This window comes from Eretmochelys imbricata, chromosome 3 (assembly GCF_965152235.1).
Source record: "Eretmochelys imbricata isolate rEreImb1 chromosome 3, rEreImb1.hap1, whole genome shotgun sequence".
Taxonomy (NCBI): Eukaryota; Metazoa; Chordata; order Testudines; family Cheloniidae; genus Eretmochelys; species Eretmochelys imbricata.
In genome coordinates, this window is record NC_135574.1 from 125,666,751 (window position 1) to 125,685,235 (window position 18,485).

The 18,485-nt window shown below is 41.4% G+C and overlaps 1 protein-coding gene across 3 annotated transcripts; it reads right to left on the bottom strand.

Annotated features, from left to right (window-relative positions):
* Positions 1 to 439: 439 nt before the first annotated feature.
* Positions 440 to 9,477, bottom strand: TBXT (T-box transcription factor T). 3 transcript variants are annotated; one of them, XM_077811810.1, is made up of 8 exons: positions 9,272 to 9,477; positions 8,221 to 8,485; positions 7,041 to 7,175; positions 6,161 to 6,222; positions 5,984 to 6,045; positions 4,378 to 4,551; positions 2,523 to 2,652; positions 440 to 707 (listed from the first exon to the last, which is right to left on the bottom strand). In XM_077811810.1, the coding sequence occupies exons 1-8, from the start codon at positions 9,475 to 9,477 to the stop codon at positions 440 to 442; spliced, it is 1,302 nt and encodes a 433-aa protein (XP_077667936.1). The 3 variants fall into 3 exon arrangements, with proteins under 3 accessions (XP_077667936.1, XP_077667935.1, XP_077667937.1); XM_077811809.1 differs by having other exon boundaries at positions 4,378 to 4,554; XM_077811811.1 differs by lacking the exon at positions 4,378 to 4,551.
* Positions 9,478 to 18,485: the final 9,008 nt, after the last annotated feature.

Consider the following 18,485-nt stretch of genomic DNA (forward strand, 5'->3'; position numbering starts at 1 on the left):
GTTAACTGGCAATTGACAGGAAGTAGCTTATTTAAAAAAAAAAAAAAAAAAAAGACTGACAAAACTGTCAAGATGGGCATGAAACAAAACCCCAGATCCATGTACTCAAAGAACATTGAGAAGTGTGGAATATGGGTCAAACTTTGGTGTCTCAGGCCCATCTCTGCCAAATTGAAAAGGATTAAAAATATTTATTTTAAAAAGGTAGAGCAGTGGATCTGCTATACAAGAATTGCACTCATAAGGTCTATATGCTGCTAATGATACACTGTTATACTGTAAGAAGTATAATTCAATTACTTTATACAAAAGCAGTGCAGTTTTTTTGTTTGTAATTTACTTCATGTCTCTTTTTCCCCTCCTCAAGACTTCATTGCGGATTCAGTATGAAGAGTAACTAAATAGCTAGAAAGTCTTTATCTTAAAGAAAGGGCTTGGTTTACATAGAAGGTGGTGTGACAGGAGTCCATGTGGATGCCAGCCTATTATGTGCAGAGGTATCATACTGACTGTCAGAAATGTCTGTTGGTGTGCCAGCATCATACAGCGGAGATCCCGAGGAGGAGGCAGTGACAGAGTGAGGAAGGGGTGGGTAGTGTGCTGTAGAGCCTCGCAAAAACTGGGAGCTCAGTCCATTGGACATCCCACCTGACTGAGACACGGGTGTGATGGTGCTGTTATTCACAGACCACAAGTTGGGATACTGACTGTAAGAGAGAAGGATAGATAATATGGATTATTAATTAACCCAGTTTTCCCTGTCAGCTATGCAGTTTTACACCTCACAAAGCATATTCCAAGTGTGTTTTTATTCAGCTACTTTATGCATAGAGAAGAACTTTGGGAAGGTTCTTGCTACTTCAGTACACGAGAGAAGTCTCAAGCACTTAAACTGTGGATCACACTGATTTGCTGCAGCCAGCATGCTGTGAGGATAAGAATCTACCCAAATCTTCCCATGAACATGAGCTCCCACCTCATCCCTCTACTCCCCCCACCACACACCTATAAAAAAGTTCTTTACCTGGGACCAGAAATAAAAAAGTTGATCTGTGAGAAAAATTTAAAGAGGATAAATTTAGCTTTTCCATTTATTATTTAGCTCTTACACAGCACTTTTCACCCATAGATCCCGAAGCACTTTACATTATCTCTGTTATCCCCATTTTACAGATAGGGCACCAGGGCCCAGAGGGGTGAAGTGACTTGCCCAAGGTCACACAGCAATTCAATGGCAGAACCAAGAAGACAACCCAGGTTCTTGACTCTCAATCCAGTGCCCTGGACTTTGCTGCCTTCCAAATGTAAAGACATTTTTGGGAGGGAGAAGAAGTGCTTGGGAGTACTTGTTATTTCAATAAATTTATGTTTAGTAAAAAAAGTATCTAGTAGTTTGTATTAGTAATAAATATGGTATATTTTAACAGATAAATGCTAACTTGCACATTTCATAAATAAGTGCCTTTTCCACAATTCATGTATATTAGCAGAATAGTTAGACTACAGATTTGAACTGCAAGATGTTTTAAAAAAAAAAGATAGAGGGCCAACCCCTGATCCTATTGAAGTCAATAGCAAAATCCCATCAGGCTCCCCAATAACTTCTAGTTGAGGTTCCTAGGGATTGGGTACAAATTCAACATCAGATAACTTCCTTCAACAGGTGAGCCAATATTTTATCAAGATAATCATAAGTCTAAAAAAGAGACATGATATATGTCCATGACAGGAGGATGGTTTTCACTGAGCTCTCTTAAAAGCAATAAACAAGGGCTATTATTTAAAGGGATACTGTTTGCTTGATCTCTCACACTTGTCCAAGTGTTATTTTTACTTACTGTTGTTATAAATAACACTTAAGATTCCAAGAACTGAAAGTCGAGAAAATAATTGTTCCTTATTTCTCCAGTGAGTTTGCTTTGTGCATTTGGCAGCACTGTGTGTACAGTCCATTTCACTGTTTCTCCTGTACTGCCAGTTATTTTCACATATTTATAAGGGGCTTTTTATATATCAACAGGGAAGAGAAAAAAAGCATTAAAAAAGGAAAATGTGACAATAAAGCCATAAATAGGAAGAGAGACTAGACCTGATCTACACCTAAAACTTAGGTCAATTTAGCTATGTCGCTCAGGGTGTGAAAAATTCACACCCCTGACAGATATAGTTAAGCAGACCAACGCTCCAATATAGACACCACTAGGTCAACGGAAGAATTCTTCTGTCGACCCAGCTACCGCGTCTCAAGGGGATGGATTTATTAAAGCAATGGAAAAACCCCTTCCATCGGTGTAGCGAGAGACTACACTAAAGCAGCCTAGCTGCCGGACTGCCACTATAGCCCTTGTAGTACAGACATACCCTGAGAGACAGGGTATGTCTACTTGTAACTCTTTGCTTTAAAACTGACTAGATTTCAAGATGACGGTGACCTGTTCACTCCTTTTTTCAATTAAAAAATCCCAACATACTCTAATTTGTGAAGATTTGGGGGGCTGCATTGAAAAGGGACTGAATCCTACCTGGAGCTGGTAGATGTGCCAGTGCTGTGACTCATGGGCAGCATACTAGTGTGTGTGGGAACTCCTAGACTGGACCAGTTGTCATGGGATTGGAGCATGGAAAGACAGGCCGAGGAATTATCAGCATAGGCTGCTGTGAAAAACAAGCAAGCACTTAACAAGCAGATTAGCAGTTAAAGTGAGGCACAATTCTCATTTTCAATGCAGAGTATGGCTTTTTTATTACTGCTTTGTATATCTATACTCACACACACACACACATATATATATATACACACACACACACATATCTACCAGTTGTATCAAACTATCAATTTTATTGGGGCTGTCAAGTGGGTGGTGTGCCAGTCTGCTATATGAGGTGCCCAAGTTCAGTTGCCAGAGCATATTTCACTTCCTACCTCCAGTAGTTCCTTATGCCAAAATGCTCAGCCTCTGATGAGGGGAGTGCATTATGTAGCTCTGTCATAACTATGGGGCTAAATTAGCAATGGCCTCAATGCCATTCCACCCTCCACAGCCAGAAAAGGTTGCTGTGGCATATGAACTTAAGGGGAGGAAAAAAATCCTTTATGGAGGATGGGGGAAGAAGCAGGGCACACAGAGTAGTCAATTATTCTCACGGAATTTTATTTGAATTTTCAAAATCCATGCAAAGGTTCAAGATGCAACAAAAATCAACTACATGCAAATTTTCAACTTTAACACTCTTTACAGAATTATGTATTGTAAGAACAGTCAGGCTATGGGCTGTGTCTGGAACAATTTGATGATGACTATGCCACCTAGCCTACATAATATTTTATAAAATTTAAAATATTAAGCTGTTTTTTAAAAACAAACAACCAAAAAGCCCTTTCAGTAGTTTTTATTGGCTGGGAGAGAAAAACCCATAGGAAGTCCTGGATGGGCAGTTAGTTAAACATTCCCTCCTTTCTTCTCATGGAAGTGCAATTGGATAGACATACTGTCATTATTCACCCAATTCCATCATCCTGACTTATTTTGAGGAGTACCTTACTGCACATGTAGTCTTGTTGATTAAGATGTTCCTCAATGTGAGTAATGCTGGCAAAACTAGGCCCTCCGTTATTTACTTAGGTTAATGCCACTTGACTCCATTACCATAACTAGAAGTCTATTCAATTCACTGCCATTTCTTTAAGGTGGTGCTTCCTCAAATTCTTCAGATACGTATATTCTATCTTCACTTAAACCAAGTCCCCAAACTTCTCCTCTTGCACGCCTCCTTACCAGTAATAGAAGGTGTCCGCACCCCTTTGGCCCAGAAGCGGATCCACAGCTGGGAGCTGAGAACAGGGTACGGCAGCTGAGAGCAGAGGCCGAGGGTGGGGCCGGAGCAGGCTGGGTGGCACTCCCTCCCCACCCCCTTGTGAGGGCTGGCCCAGGCCCTGACGTGCACGCTGAGATGTTCCTCTGTGCCCCCTTAACGGGCCGCGCCCCACAGTTTGGGGGCCACTGACTTAAACTGATGAATATTGCCAGAATAAACTAAGCTTTCCTAGGCTAAAAATCATTGAAGTATTCCTTCATTTCAAGATTCTTGTTCTACAGTAGGACACAGGGACAATGCTAGCACAGAATTGTCTAATAACCTAACATTAGATAGAGCATTACACAATCTTACTTTTCCATTGTTAAGAGGCTAGAGAAACGTATTTACTTTTTGTTATTGCCTTTCAATTGTTGTCACAAGCCCTCAGCACAAATGGAGCTAGATACTGATCTCAGTTCCAGTGACATTACTCCAGATTTACAATGATGTAATTTATCAGAATTTGAACCACTAGGTTAATTTCCCTCTTTAAATAGCTACAGAATAATAAAGACTTACTTGGAGAGTTGTTTCTGTGGGCATATGGATTGGGGTAAGGGGCAGAACGGTGATTCCTCAGCGATGAGAATCTTTCACAGCTGTGAGCAGAGGACAGTGATAGAGGTGCTCCAAATTGAGCATGAGGATTGGAGGGGGGGCACAGACTCCCAGTTCCAGGAATAAGCCAGCCACCTACTGTGAGAAAGAGAGGACGTTTTGTAGCACTGATACTCGGGTGACCAGATGTCCTGATTTTGTAGGGACAGTCCTGATATTTGGGCTTTGTCTTATATAGGTGCTTATTACCTGCCACCCCTATCCTGATTTTGCACCCTTGCTATCTGGTCTCCTTAACTGATACATAATGCCACAGGGCAAGCTATGAATGTTATGAGCCCTTTGAACACTATTACTCTGAAGTTAAATATTAGAGCTGGTCAGAAATTTTCCAACACAATGCTTTTCCATCAGAAAATGCCAATTGTCAAAAGTGAAATGTGGATACATGTCTCCTCGCATAAAAAATCATTTTGAAAGAAAAATTGAGAAAAAGGGCAATTTTAATAAGGGCAAAAAACAGGTTCCCTCCCAGCACTATTGAATAACATTATTCAGGTTGGCTTCTCCCTGCCCTTTACAATAGATGCTGTCAAAATAAAATTTATATTTTTAAGAATTCTTAACCTGTGTTACTAATTACACCTTAGATTATTAAAATTGAAATATGTTTAAAACTTTGCATTTTTTATGTTGTGTGTGTATATTTTGCACGTCATTAACTCTGGACAGTAAAACTACACTGGTTAATTTAATCTTTTGTTTGTAGCTTCTCTTTTTGGTTCTCCTCCATTAGCACAACATTGCTGTGCTTGGGGTTTCCAATACTGATGTGGGATGATGTTTAAATGCAAAAGAAAATGTTTTCATAGAGTTTTTTAAAAATTCTATTCCCATTATATCTTGTAAAAGCCCATTTATTCAAGTTGTGGACCTAAGTTTTTTGACAATGTTCCTTTAAAACAAAATTCAATTTAAAATTCTAAACCAGTGACATTTTAGCCATCTGAAAACAGAAGAATTTTAAACCTGCTGCCTCCAATTTCCTTCGTGTACTTTAAAAATAAATTAATTAATTAAACTGGTGAGTTTATTCTCACTAATTTTTGTTACCATTTGAAATAAAACACTCTTTCCATTAATCTCCCCACAGATATTGCATTCTTTACATCCAAGACCCATTGTCTTGCAGAAAACTAATGTGATTATGAATTTTTGAAGGCAGTATTAATGTTTTTAATAAAATATATTACACACAATGAGAAAGATGAAAAACTACAAAACAGTATTCATAAGATTCAGACACTCATCATAGAACTGAAAGGGACCTCGAAAGGTCATTTAGTCCAGTCCCCTGCACTCAAGACAGGACTAAGTATTATCAAGAATGTCATACTTAATCTATAGTGAGAGTTAACATGTGCCTGCAAACAAACACTGGTTTCTAAATTTTACTCAGCTATAACATACTACGAAACTGTAATAGAAAGGAAATATAAGAGAAGCTGAGATGAAAGATGAGGTATTTTTTAAAGTTATATACTTAATAGTATGAAATTAAACATACACTGTGAATACCCAGACTGTTGATTGTCTCCGACTTCATCCATCATATCTTTGTGATCACTTCTGTGAAAGAAGCCACATTTCATTAGTCAAAGAAAAGAATTTGAAATAAATGTGTTTTCACAAATATGTAATTTTTCTGTAAATTCTGTAACTGGGTTTAGTCAAGAATTCTCACCTTTCTTTTGCATCAAGGAAAGCCTTTGCAAATGGATTGTATTTAATTTTTAAAGCTGTGATCTAAAAACAACAACAAAAATCTTATTTTGCAAGTGTTACTATTCATTATAATACCGTATTTAGGACCTGATCCTGCTTCTCTAAAATTAGTGGAATTTTATCATTGATTTCAGTGGCAGTAGGATTAAGGCCATAGTATGGACTTATGTAAAGTAACTAAACAGCATCCAAACATCTCAAATGTTAACAGCAGACTTGAAATTATTCTCTCGACAAAATGTAAAGACATCCACTGTCACTGCCTGACTAAGTTGCCTGGTTTTATTATCCTATTAAGGAAACACATATGAAAGGGGATACACTAATGACAATTATAAAGAGTTTTCGGTTTCTGGATAGACCAGAATGAACAACAAATCTCAGCTAGGATAATAAGCTTAGTAACTTACAGTTTAATTGAAGTTTAAAGTGTACATTTTAGTTATTTGAAAACAAGAGTCAGTTCTGAAAATGATATTTCCAATTAGTTCATGTATTATTATTATTTCATATACTTTAAAATGGTGAGTTTATTCTTACTGATTTTCTAACATTAGTAGTTAACTTTGATGAATTCCAAAGAATCTTTATAATTATACTTTAACAAATAAAGTTACAAAATATAGGAAACAGGGAATTAGTGTTACTAAATGGCCATTTATTTATTTATTTATTGGGCTTTATTATTTAATTTAAAACAAACACTTTATATACAATTTAAAATGAAATACAGAGAAGTGAAAAAATGTTACATGACAAATATTTTGCTCCAGCGTCTTTCACTTTGCTAATTCAGGGAATATAAGTGCATGTAGGTTTCTTTCCCATTTTGTGCATACCTCCTCATTCTGATAAGCTGTCACAGCTATAAACTGGGTCTCTGGGAAGGAATGGCTGGTTATCATACGCTGAGGGCCACCAACTCTCACTATATGAATCCTAGGCTCATACTTGTGCAAGGAGTTCAACATGATCTGTAAACATATAATAGCACAGATAAGCATTGTCACAGTGGGATGCAAATTCCTACAGTTACAGAGCACTTTCTGATTTTAAAAACCTAACGCTGGATATTTCGGGGGGGGGGGTCGGAAAGTCAACAGACAGTAGTAAATTCTAAAAGTGAAGCCTGACAAAAGAAGGTAAACCTCAGGCAACTAAAGTATCTGCCTAAATATTATCCGCCATTATATTTGGCAGGGCAGCCTATTTATACAAAGATTAGATTGGATATAGATAGATAGATAGACTTTGGATTATCAAATAGTTCAACCCTGAAATGACTATTTTTAAAAAATCCCCCAAAGAATCCATGATCTGCTTGGAAAGTTTCACCAGGACAAAAACAGCCCAGTTAGTTTGTCAAAAATTATAGATGATATTGATTACAAAACCCAGTGTCAACAAAACTGAAGAACAACTTCATAGCTAATGTAGGGATCAAATGAAATCTAGTTCCCCTTTCTTGGTGAAATCTACTAGACAGACTCCTTGTCCTGGTTTTCAGGCATATAGGTCTGCGTTTTTATTTTCGCTCTTAAAAAGCGACCAGTTTTTTAGACCACTCCAGCACACTAGTTACATAAAATAAACTCCTCTAGTTAGAAGCCCTGGCTGATTTCCGTGTTCTACAGGGGCAGCCTTTGAAACGGGTCACAAGTTTACAGACAATCCTGGATAGGTGTTCTCGGAGGAAAGCCGTCACGCCATTGAGGCTGGGCTGCTTGTTACAGCGAGAGGCTCTGGAAAAGTTTTCTCCCCGCCCTGAATTTTAGCTACACCCTGACTGACTTTGCTGACAGGATAACCTGGGGCGGGGGGGTCTCGTCCCACTGTCCCCACCGAGTTCCGACACCCCGCAGACGCGGGCTCTGGGAGAAGGTCTCTGCCGCCGCAGCGCAGCCCGGAGCGCTGAGAAGGGGCAGCTTTGCGGGCGCTATTGCTCGGCGCCCCTCCCCTGGGCTCCTGGCCGGCCACGCTTGGCCAGGCCCCTGGGCGGCTCCGGCCCGCGCCACTCACCTGCCCCCCTCCGTTGAGCTTGTTGGTGAGTTTGACTTTGCTGAAGGAAACCGGCGCCTTCATCCAGTGCGCTCCGAAGTTGGGCGAGTCCGGGTGGATGTAGACGCAGCTCGGGGCCTGCGGCTCGGGCTTGCCCCCGGGGACCCACTCCCCGTTCACGTACTTCCAGCGGTGATTGTCGGCGGCCACGAAGTCCAGCAGGAAGGAGTACATGGCGTTGGGGTCCAGGCCGGACACGCTCACCTTCAGCACGGGGAACATCCGCCTGGGGGAGAGAGCAGGGCCAGGGAGAGGCGCATTGTGCGGGGGAGCCAGCGGGGACCTCCGGGGGGCGCCGGCAGCCGGGCCAGGGCTCCTGCTCGCCCCAGCGCGGGCCTCAGAGCAAGGCCGATCCCGGCTCCGGTGTGCCCTGAGCCCCGCTCCGCTATTTCACGGGACTCCAGGAAGCCGCGTTAGCTTCTCACCTGCCTGGCCCTTGACCTTTCTCTGGGTGTCCCCGGAGCAAAGGATCAGCCGGCTCTAAACCACCCCCCGGCCCTTTGTGCGGCTCCGGGCCAAAACTAATCGGCCCCCACCTTCGGCTCCCGCTCCGGGCTGCAGCCTCCCCCGCTCCGGGGCCGCGCTGGGCAGAGGGGAGGGGGCTCCCAGCAGCCCTGGGAGGAGGGCCCCCCGGCAGCGTCAGGGGCCCCCAGCAGAGGATCTGGGTTCTCCAGCCACGTTACGGGGAGATCCTCCCCAGCAGGACTGGATTGGAGGGAGGGAAGTCTCCAGTAAAAAGGGGGGAGAAATAAGTACCGCCGGGGCGGGGGGCAGAGTCTCCCGCAGCATTAGATAACGGTGTCTCCAGCAGCGTGAGGGCAGCAGACTCGGCCCCACATAATGTTGCAGGGAGGGATCCTTTAACTGGGGGGAGAGAACCCCAGCGGGACTCGGGGCCAGGGGCCTCCTCAGCCCCAGTGGCTGTGCAAGCATTTGGGGCTGCGGCTGTCTCCAGCAGCAGTGGAAGCTGGGCAGGGCCCCCCCGGGGTTGCCAGCGGTGTCCCGACCCTACCTGCCGTTCTTGGTCACGATCATCTCGTTGGTGAGCTCCTTGAAGCGCAGCCACAGCTCATTCTCCTCCAGAGTGACTCGTAGCTCCCGCTCCGTGGGGTCTCCCTTCTCGCTGCCAGCCTGCAGCTCGTTTTCCACCGCGCTTAGGAGATGGTCCACCCGGTACTGCAAGCTCTTGCCGGAGCTCTCCGTGCCGGGAGAACTCATCCTCTCTCCTCCCCCTCCCCCAAAACCACTTACTGCCTAGGAGCCACCTCCAGCCTCAGGTCTGGCTCCAACTCCTGGTAGAACTTATCAGAGGCGATTGCACACTGAACAGCCACGCGGGAGAGGAGGCCCCCGAGGCTCCTGGGAGGGGGTCCTGGCTGCTTACAGTGGGAAGGATCCAGGCTGGTTGCAATGTAGTGGCAGAAGGGTTAATCCACTTGACCTCTCTGGTCAGCGCGACTGGAACTGGCCAAGGGGGTAGCAATTATACCCCCCCAATAAATATCGCCTGGTGACATCACAATGCCTGTGGGGGGGCTCCCCTGATTGGAGGAGAACCCCTTTGATGTGTCCGGCCGACCCAGCTGATTGGCTCCCTGCGGCCATATCAGAACGGTGCCCGGGGAAGCCTGTGATGTTAATTGCGGCCAGTGGGATTAAACACGGCTATTTTATGTAAATCTGCCCCCAAATGTTTGCACCTCTATCAAAGCCGCCGGGGTTGGAGCTTCAGCAGCCTCGGAGGAAATGGCCCATCTCAGCAACAGCCCCATAACCTGTGTGCAGCATCCTCCTGCCTTCTCAACAGCAGTCATTATAGGTACATTGACATGCCGCTCGCAACATAGGGCTGCAAACCCTAGAGGTTTTATTTTAGACACCATTCTAGACCAGCCAATCCTAGAAAGGAGACACCCCTAGCGCAAGTTATTATTTAATTAATATTAAAAGTCCTTCCCCCACCCCCTCTGCTGTTGAAGGTACGTGCAATGTATTTCTATAGCAAATTGAAAAAGTGTCACCTCTTAAAACAGAAACCTCACATTCACATTGTCAAAGATTGTGGCATTTCTGTCTATGTGAACATTAAAATTAGCATAAGGCCAATTTTAAGTTGACAAGAAATGTTTAAAATAATTAAAAAGCAACTGACCAGAAAGCACTTCTCTGAAATAAACCCTCAACCTCAGTCTGATGATCTCATTGAACTATTGCTTTCAAACAACCTAAAGAATGTACTGACCACCTCAGATCATTTTTTAGAAGGACTGTAGCTCTGTCTCTTACCACTAATCTCTGTGGTACATGTGCATATGAAAATGACTGATGCTTACAACCATCTAATTATACCAACATTTAAATTGGAAATATTTATAAACATTATATCGATAAATTGAGGCTTAAATCCCCCACCCCCCTTTATAACAAGGATAAATGTGTATAGTTGGATTGGGGGAAAAAAAGGGCTTTGTGTGTTTTAAATGAAAAAACGGTAACTCTAAGTGAGGATCGCATCCGATGAAGTGAGCTGTAGTTCAGGAAAGCTTATGCTCAAATAAATTGGTTAGTCTCTAAGGTGCCACAAGTACTCCCTTTCTTTTTGCGAATACAGACTAACAGGGCTGCTACTCTGAAACGAGTTATCAAAGTCTCGTGAGTGGTGTTTTAAATGAAAAACTTTCCAATCCTCAGAGTTTCCGTCAGTCTCACGGGCCAAGACGTAAATACAGAGTGAGAGAATGAAAATTTTGAAACATACTAATGCTTTGGAATGGTTTGAATTCTCAGGAGGTGCTGCGATCTGTGGTGTGAGGGAACAGTTTATTACCTTTCTGTGAGAATCTCTGGATAGAGGGAGAGGGGGAGAGAGAGGTGACAATGAGCAGGAAATAGTTCAATGGGGTCTCTTTAAACAATAACAATCGCTTTAAACAGGAGCAAAAGAAGGGGAGGGGAGGCAGTGCAGTGTAAAAATAAGGATTTCTCAAAAAAAAAAAGATATAATGCAAACATACATTCAAAATACTGGATATTAGTTTTATTTGAACTGATTTAATGAGATTTTTTTTTAAAGTTTGCTTTTCAAGAAAAGTTTCTCTGCCAATGGCAATGTCTATGGAAGAACAAGTTGAAACCAGTGTTTAGTATGGAGAGTTTTATTCAAAAATAGTTAATCTTCAGGATAGATAGGTAGATAGATAGACACTTTTCTCATCTATACACGCATCTTGATTTCAGGAATAAAACTGCTACATTAGTCAAATTTCAAATACATCATATATTTCTGCACCCATTTTCTTTTCCTCTTAAGTTTAGAAATCAAAGTTGTATTTTTAAAAAGCTACCTGAGGTGATCAAGTTAATGTTATTTTGCTCGATCGTGTTGCTTTAAAAAAATTATCGCGAATACAAACATTCTCTGCTCCTTTATGGAAATAGAGTGAAGACATTTCCCTACTTTGGGTGAGTCTTTGCATAAGTTTTTTTAAAAAACCCTTTGTAACCGACACGCTTTGCTTACTGAGCGCATCTAGTCCACTTCTGATGGGGAACGAGCTTTCTCTACAAGCAGGTTTTCAAAGAGCGGGCAAGAAGAGACGCCCAAACAGTCACCGCTCTGAATATTTCCACTAGATCCTTGCCACCAGCCGAACATCACACCCTGATTTGACTTAGGGTGTTCCATACAAACAACAACACTTTACTTTTAAAAGGCATGAGCGCACTCAAGCTCAGAAACTCGATGCGAGGCTGTCACTCTGTGACAATCTGCGTTATTTTTTTTAAGGATGGGATTTCTAACATCTTATTATAACACTGCAAAATCCTGCACCTCAAGATACTCTTAAAATTAATCCAAAATGAGGGAGTCTCTTTCACAGCCCGTACTGCTTCGCAGCTCAGTTTAGATCTTTACAAAAAAACCTCTCTCTGCTTTCGACACATTCTGATTTTGCGAAGTTTTCTGAAGTGATCTTTATTCTAGTGGATCCAGGGTAGGACACATTTCGTTCTAAATTCTTCGGCAGATCTAATATGCCTACAGATGAACCATCTGAAGAGCTGGCACACAGTAATAGAGTCAAGCGGAATCGAAGGCGACCCGCCTCTTTCAGTGGATTTAGGTATGAAAGGGAAACTGGATTTGATTTGATTATATATTAAGATGGGTTGAAATATAATAAAAAAACATTGTGATTGACGATTCAGAATTAAAATATTTCTAATTTCTTCTATTTTAAAGAAGAACAATACATATAAGGAAAGCTCAAATACCACTGGCAATATACATGCTTTGAACATTATTATTAAATTTTGCACGTAGTATCACGAGATGTTTTCATTTTCTCTAATTTACCGTTCAAAAGGAAGATGGAATTTATTTCACTTTGCATATTTCACTTTTATAATATATGTTTTAGTAAGTGGCTTCCCCATTTACTCCCAAAGAACTAAGGAATATCCCAAGATTTAGCTGACAGTTTTTAAACAGTCTTCCCGGATTTAAGTTACAAATGATCAAAAGAATGCCTGCAGTTTGGGGGTTTTTTTAAACAACATAAAGATGAGTGTTGTGGGAGATCTGTGTATATTTTGGGAGAGATAGGGAAAATACGAAGATTTTTCCTGGGCAGCTATTTGTGCCCTCTTCTTTATTATTATTATTATTATTTTCCCCCTCTGCCCTGCTTCTCCTTTCTGATCTTAATTGCACTTTGGTTCTCAGGAGAGAAAACTCCCCACTTTCACAGCCTTTTCACCGAGAGCTGCAGTGCATGACAGTTTACAGCCAAAAACTTCCTCCAGCCGAACAGCTATAAAGACTCCCAATTTATAGCAATACCTTCCTTCTTACACTGGGCGAGTACGAGCCTCCAGCTGTTCCCCCTAGGTTCATGGGATCTGTCTGTCTGCATCTGCATTATCATCACCTTAGGTATACGGTTCTGTGAAGAAGACTGCCATGGAAATAATAGCGATCATGATAAACCGAGCATGCCATTATTATCCCCCTTTGATAGTAACCAATAAATATATAATATAGCCCAACTGGAAATGCTAAGAATCAGTGAGTAAATAAATATCTGGAGTATTTGTTTTGCTATTTTTCAGCTTGCGATGCAGGATTATGTAGAATGTACATCGTTCTTTCCCCCAGATCAGTCTTCCTACTCCCAAATAGTTTTTTCCCCCCGGATCCAGGATTGATTTAATGCAGACTTAAAAACAATCAAAAAGACCAACAACAAAAACCGGGCTATTAATTAAATCGTCCAATTAAAGTGCAAATTAGAAGTGTCAAGATGTTCTAGATCTTAAAAATAAACGTCCGTTTTCTCCTGACTAGCCTTAGACGTTTAAAAGTAATTTCAGTTTATATTTTTATACTAGTTGTGTCTCTTGACATGTCCCTTGCCTTCCCTTTGAAACTGAAGGCAAACATTGTTGATATCAACCAGTTCAGAATTACCAATGTAGAATATATGTGCTCGATAAATGTGCCCACATCTTTTTAATTAGAAACCTCAGTTCCTTTATTGTTGTAGTCTTAGTGTGCCTTTTACTGAACATTTTCTTCAAACCAATAAATATTTGATTTTAATTCTCAGTGTAAATCAAGCAAAATTATTCACATGATTCAGAAATTCCCCAAATTTACTAACATGTGTCCTAATCAAACTCAGGAACATATGTCCTAACTGGGACACGTTCCCCTATAAACATATGTCCAAACTATCAAAATTACAATGTGCAAAACCCTCCAATGTCTTGATGTATTTATTTTCGGTTAATAAAGATGAGTAATTATGTTTCAAGCTCTTGTTTTTTAATTTTAGAGGCATATGACTGCTGCCCTTTAAAAGTCTTTTTTTACAGTTCAGAAAACAGTTGCATGTCAAGTAGCCAAACAGAGTAAATAAAATGCTTTCTACTTTCACATGAGGTGTTTTGGATGGTAGGACTTATGTAGGTGCCTGGCTTGCATTTTTGATCCCGGGCAAAACTCTCATTGATTCAATCAGAGCTTTACTTATTGGTTAGTCTCTAAGGTGCCACAAGTACTCCTTTTCTTTTTGCGAATACAGACTAACACGGCTGTTACTCTGAAGCTTTACTTGAGGTCTGCAAAGTCCTCTACTTGTTTTTTTAAGTCACTGTAAATACTTGAGGCCTCATTCTTCTCTCATTGAAGTCAATGACAAAACTTCCACTGACTTCAGAAGGAGCTGGAGTAGGTAACACCAGTGGGGAGGGACCTAAAAATATTTTACACTCCCCACACAAGCTCTAAAGAAAGGCTGCCTGAAAGATAGATTAACAGGGCTGTCAAGACAAATATATTTTGTTTTAAAAGTCAATCCCAGGATTTTTGTCCTATTTTTTTCAAGGCCACAGTAACCTTGCCGAGAAGTATCCTGCTAGTTAAACGGAGTATCTTTGCATAGGCCAGCTGGTGCAACTGGGATGACAGAATAAGAACCAAAAAGAAAAGGAGTACTTGTGGCACCTTAGAGACTAACCAGTTTATTTGAGCATAAGCTTTCCTGAGCTACAGCTCAAGTCATCTGATGCATCCACCACTGTAGCAACCTATTTCTTTTAAAAGTGCAAAAAGGAGGAGGCATAATGGGTTGTGAAGGGTGGGGGAAGGGAAGAAGGATTGTTTACCCTTTAAATCTGCCCAGGATTATCATCTGTTGGGGGGGAGGGGCGGGGGAGTGAGTCTATTCTACGCCCAGTGGAGACAATGGGAGTTTGGGGTACACAGAGTGCAAGGTCACCCCTATAAGTTTAAGGCTTTAACATACCTTCTACCTATTTTCTTATACCTCCATTGGTCCTGATCTCTAACTCCAACTGCAGGCAATGGGACTTTTGCCTGCAAGAGGACGTTAGGCTTCATTGAAAAGCTAGTGGTTCAGAGATCAAAAATATCTAATAAAACAAAATTAGCGGTCATCTCTTCCTCCATAATAGTTCGCACAGTAAAAAAGTAATTTCCCAAAATATTTGGAAATTACAACTAAAACCCCAAATTGCCATAATAACACTAATCTGCATTTATATGGCACCAATTCACCATTGCCCTGAATCTTGTACAGATTCACTAGCCTAGTATAAACTAGCCTAGTATACTAGCCTAGTATAAAGTGAATGTAAAAGGCTACCAAATCAAAATGGTAATAATTAACACCCACTTTACACTGGTGTAAATGACTATACAAGATGTAAGGCTATAGTGAATCAGACACAGAGTTCAGAGTAGCAGCCGTGTTAGTCTATATCTGCAAAAAGAAAAGGAGTACTTGTGGCACCTTAGAGACTACCAAATTTATTTGAGCATAAGCTTTTGTGAGCTACAGCTCACTTCTTGGGATGCAGAGTGCCTCCCTTCCCAGAAAGGGCATTTCAGAACTAGTGAATTTGAGCAATTATTGTCTTAAAATCAACATCATATTGGCATTTAGATGTCACATAACATTAAGACTTCTAGAAAGGCATTTGAAGCCTGAGAGCAGGTTTTGTAAAACCAAATTAATTTTTCTCTCCCTGTTTTGTTTCTTCATTCTACTCTCTCAATACTTTTTCCCTTTGACTACCAACTCCACCACCAAGGTAAATATAAAATAGGAATATTTTAGTTCTTTATTGTACAAAAGGCAGTAAGAATTACAGTATTTGATAGCCAGCTAAGTCCTGAGCATCTCATGCCTGGACTAGTGTCAGGGCCAGCTCTACAGTTTTTGCCGCCCCAAGCAGGCGGTCTGAAGACAGAAGCTGCCGCCGAATTGCCACCGTGGCACAGCCTACAGAGTAAAGCTGCTGCTGGATTGCCGCTACCGCGGAAAGATGTGTGCCGCCCTGATGGCACACGGACTGCCGCCCCTTTCACAGTGCCGCCCCCAGCACCTGCTTGGAACGCTGGTGCCTGGAGCTGGCCCTGACTAGTGTAATGGCCTCCATGGCCTTAACGCTTGCAAACTTGCGCTTTTCAAGTCCCTTCAAAACGTTGCTGCTAAGATAATTTTCCTGTCTTGTTGCTTTGACTATGTCAGGGTCACACTGTTTTGATGAGGTATAAAGGCACTTCCTAAGTTCCAACATGTAAGAGGTTACAAGAACTTTCAGGTTCCCTGCCCATCACATGGGTGATCTGGGTTGGCATTATAAAAGGAAAGTGGAAGCTGTTGCAGAGTGTGTCTTCTTCCCTTCTGAGTTTGCTGAAAGCTGGAAAGGCTGTGGTGGCTGTTACCAAGTGTTCTGCATTATTTTGATCCTGTTTTGGAATATTAACTGTTAATAAAGCCTACCCTGAGGAAAGGGTCTTAAACTGAACTACAATTTGGATTTTTTTTTAACTCCCAGCAGGTGTGTTTCTGCTTTTCCCCATCTTTAAGTCTGTAAGATGTAAGGCTATAGTAAGCATCTGCTGGTGCTGTACATCTCTTTTCTACCACATCAAACACAAATGTCCTGTTCTTTCTTTCAAACCCCTTATGACTTACCTCTGTCTTACCTGTCCAGCATTTTACCTTATCGGTGATGCTAGCCTTGATCATCTGATTCTCCATGTCTCTTATGTTGCTCCTTAGGTGTGGGAAAAGCCTGCAGTCAAAATCCATCATCCCGCCACTTTATCCTCATTCAAGTTCTTCTTCAAAACTCACCTCTTCCTAATGTATTCATTATGTTGCAACTTGATAATAGCTAGGTAGCGAGGTGGCAATTTATGATTACTGCTCAGCTGCACACATCATATTACTTTTGGTACCTTGTTTACTCCTGCCCCTACCCTGAGCTGCTTGTTTGTCTCATCCATCTGTTATTTCTTATTTTTTAAATTGCAAGCTTTTTGGGACAGTGATTGTCAATTTCTTTATGTCTGTATGGCATCTAATATAATGAAACCCTTATCTGGTTGATTTCTAGGCACTATGGCAGTATAAATGTTAAATAAATAAATATAATGATATCAACGACAACTAGGGCCCAACCTGCAAACCTTTAATCAGGTGGCTTACTGAGGGATTGGAGGCTATGGTGATTGGTGCTGTAAAAATAGATAGACATGGTGGAAGGACCAGAAGTTCACCAAGGGATGGGGTTGCAGTGGCTGAAACTTCACTATAGGGTCAAGAGATCATAGGGGCCAATGCAGTGACATGAATGGGCAGCGCTTTTTGAAAAGTGGGCACTTAGGGGAAACAGCGAGTCTGTAACAGCTCACTGAAGAAGCTCCCAGTAGATTTCTCAGGGAGCCAGAGTACAAATTAAGGCTGGTCCCTCCTCCTCACATACAGAACTCTGATGGAGGAGGAAATGGAAATACTACCTGCCCTTAAAGAGGATGAATATCCATTTTGAGCTCAATAAACTTAACTTGCTCTTGTTTTTTGCCCTACCTTGCACTATTCTACTGAAGTTAGTCCTATAGGAAGCAATGAGGTCTGTTGGCAAGGGCAAGAGAATAGGAGTCAGGAGACCTGGGCTCTAGTCCCACCTCCTCCAGAGACTTGTTTTGCAACCTCGGGCAAGTCTGTAATCATAGAATCATAGAATATCAGGGTTGGAAGGGACCCCTGAAGGTCATCTAGTCCAACCCCCTGCTCGAAGCAGAACCAATTCCCAGTTAAATCATCCCAGCCAGGGCTTTGATATCTTTGTACTTCAGTAGGTCTTGTGATGATGTTTTCAAATCTTTGTAAAGTGCTTTGAGATCAACAGAGGAAAGTTGCAGTAGAAATACTAATTAGTATTATACTACAATGTTATAATAATATATTATAATAATTAATATTAATATCTATCCCATTCTTCTGTTCTCTCAAACCAATTAACACAGAAACAAATATCAAGTAAGTTGGTTCTTAATGGTCTAAAACTTCCTTTTCTGTATTTTTTTGGGGGGAGGAGGTGTTTGCTTTTCTTTTCTGGATTGATGCAAGTCTGTTTCCCCCAATGTGCTCTGCCCACTGGATGCCCTTAGAACACTTGCCCTTCTTTTTTTTTATTCCACCCCCCCTTTATACAGATGCCATTTTGGTTCATGGTTCCTTTACAAAAATCTGTATATCATATAAAGGCCTCTTTAAATCTTGTCTCATCATCTAGCAGTTCATACATGTTCTCAGTACCAGACAATATATTTTGTTCCTGTTAAGGAAATAACAGATGAAACATAGGAACAAATGTCCATTTAATCTATCTTGTCTTGTAATGACCAG

Coding starts and splice junctions, on each gene's coding strand:
- TBXT (XM_077811809.1), bottom strand. CDS start 9,477: ATGAGTTCTCCCGGCACGGAGAGCTCCGGCAAGAGCTTGCAGTACCGG. Junction 8,486..9,271: donor ATCGTGACCAAGAACGGCAG/GTAGGGTCGGGA, acceptor TCTCTCCCCCAG/GCGGATGTTCCCCGTGCTGA. Junction 7,176..8,220: donor AGCTCAACGGAGGGGGGCAG/GTGAGTGGCGCG, acceptor ATATGTTTACAG/ATCATGTTGAACTCCTTGCA.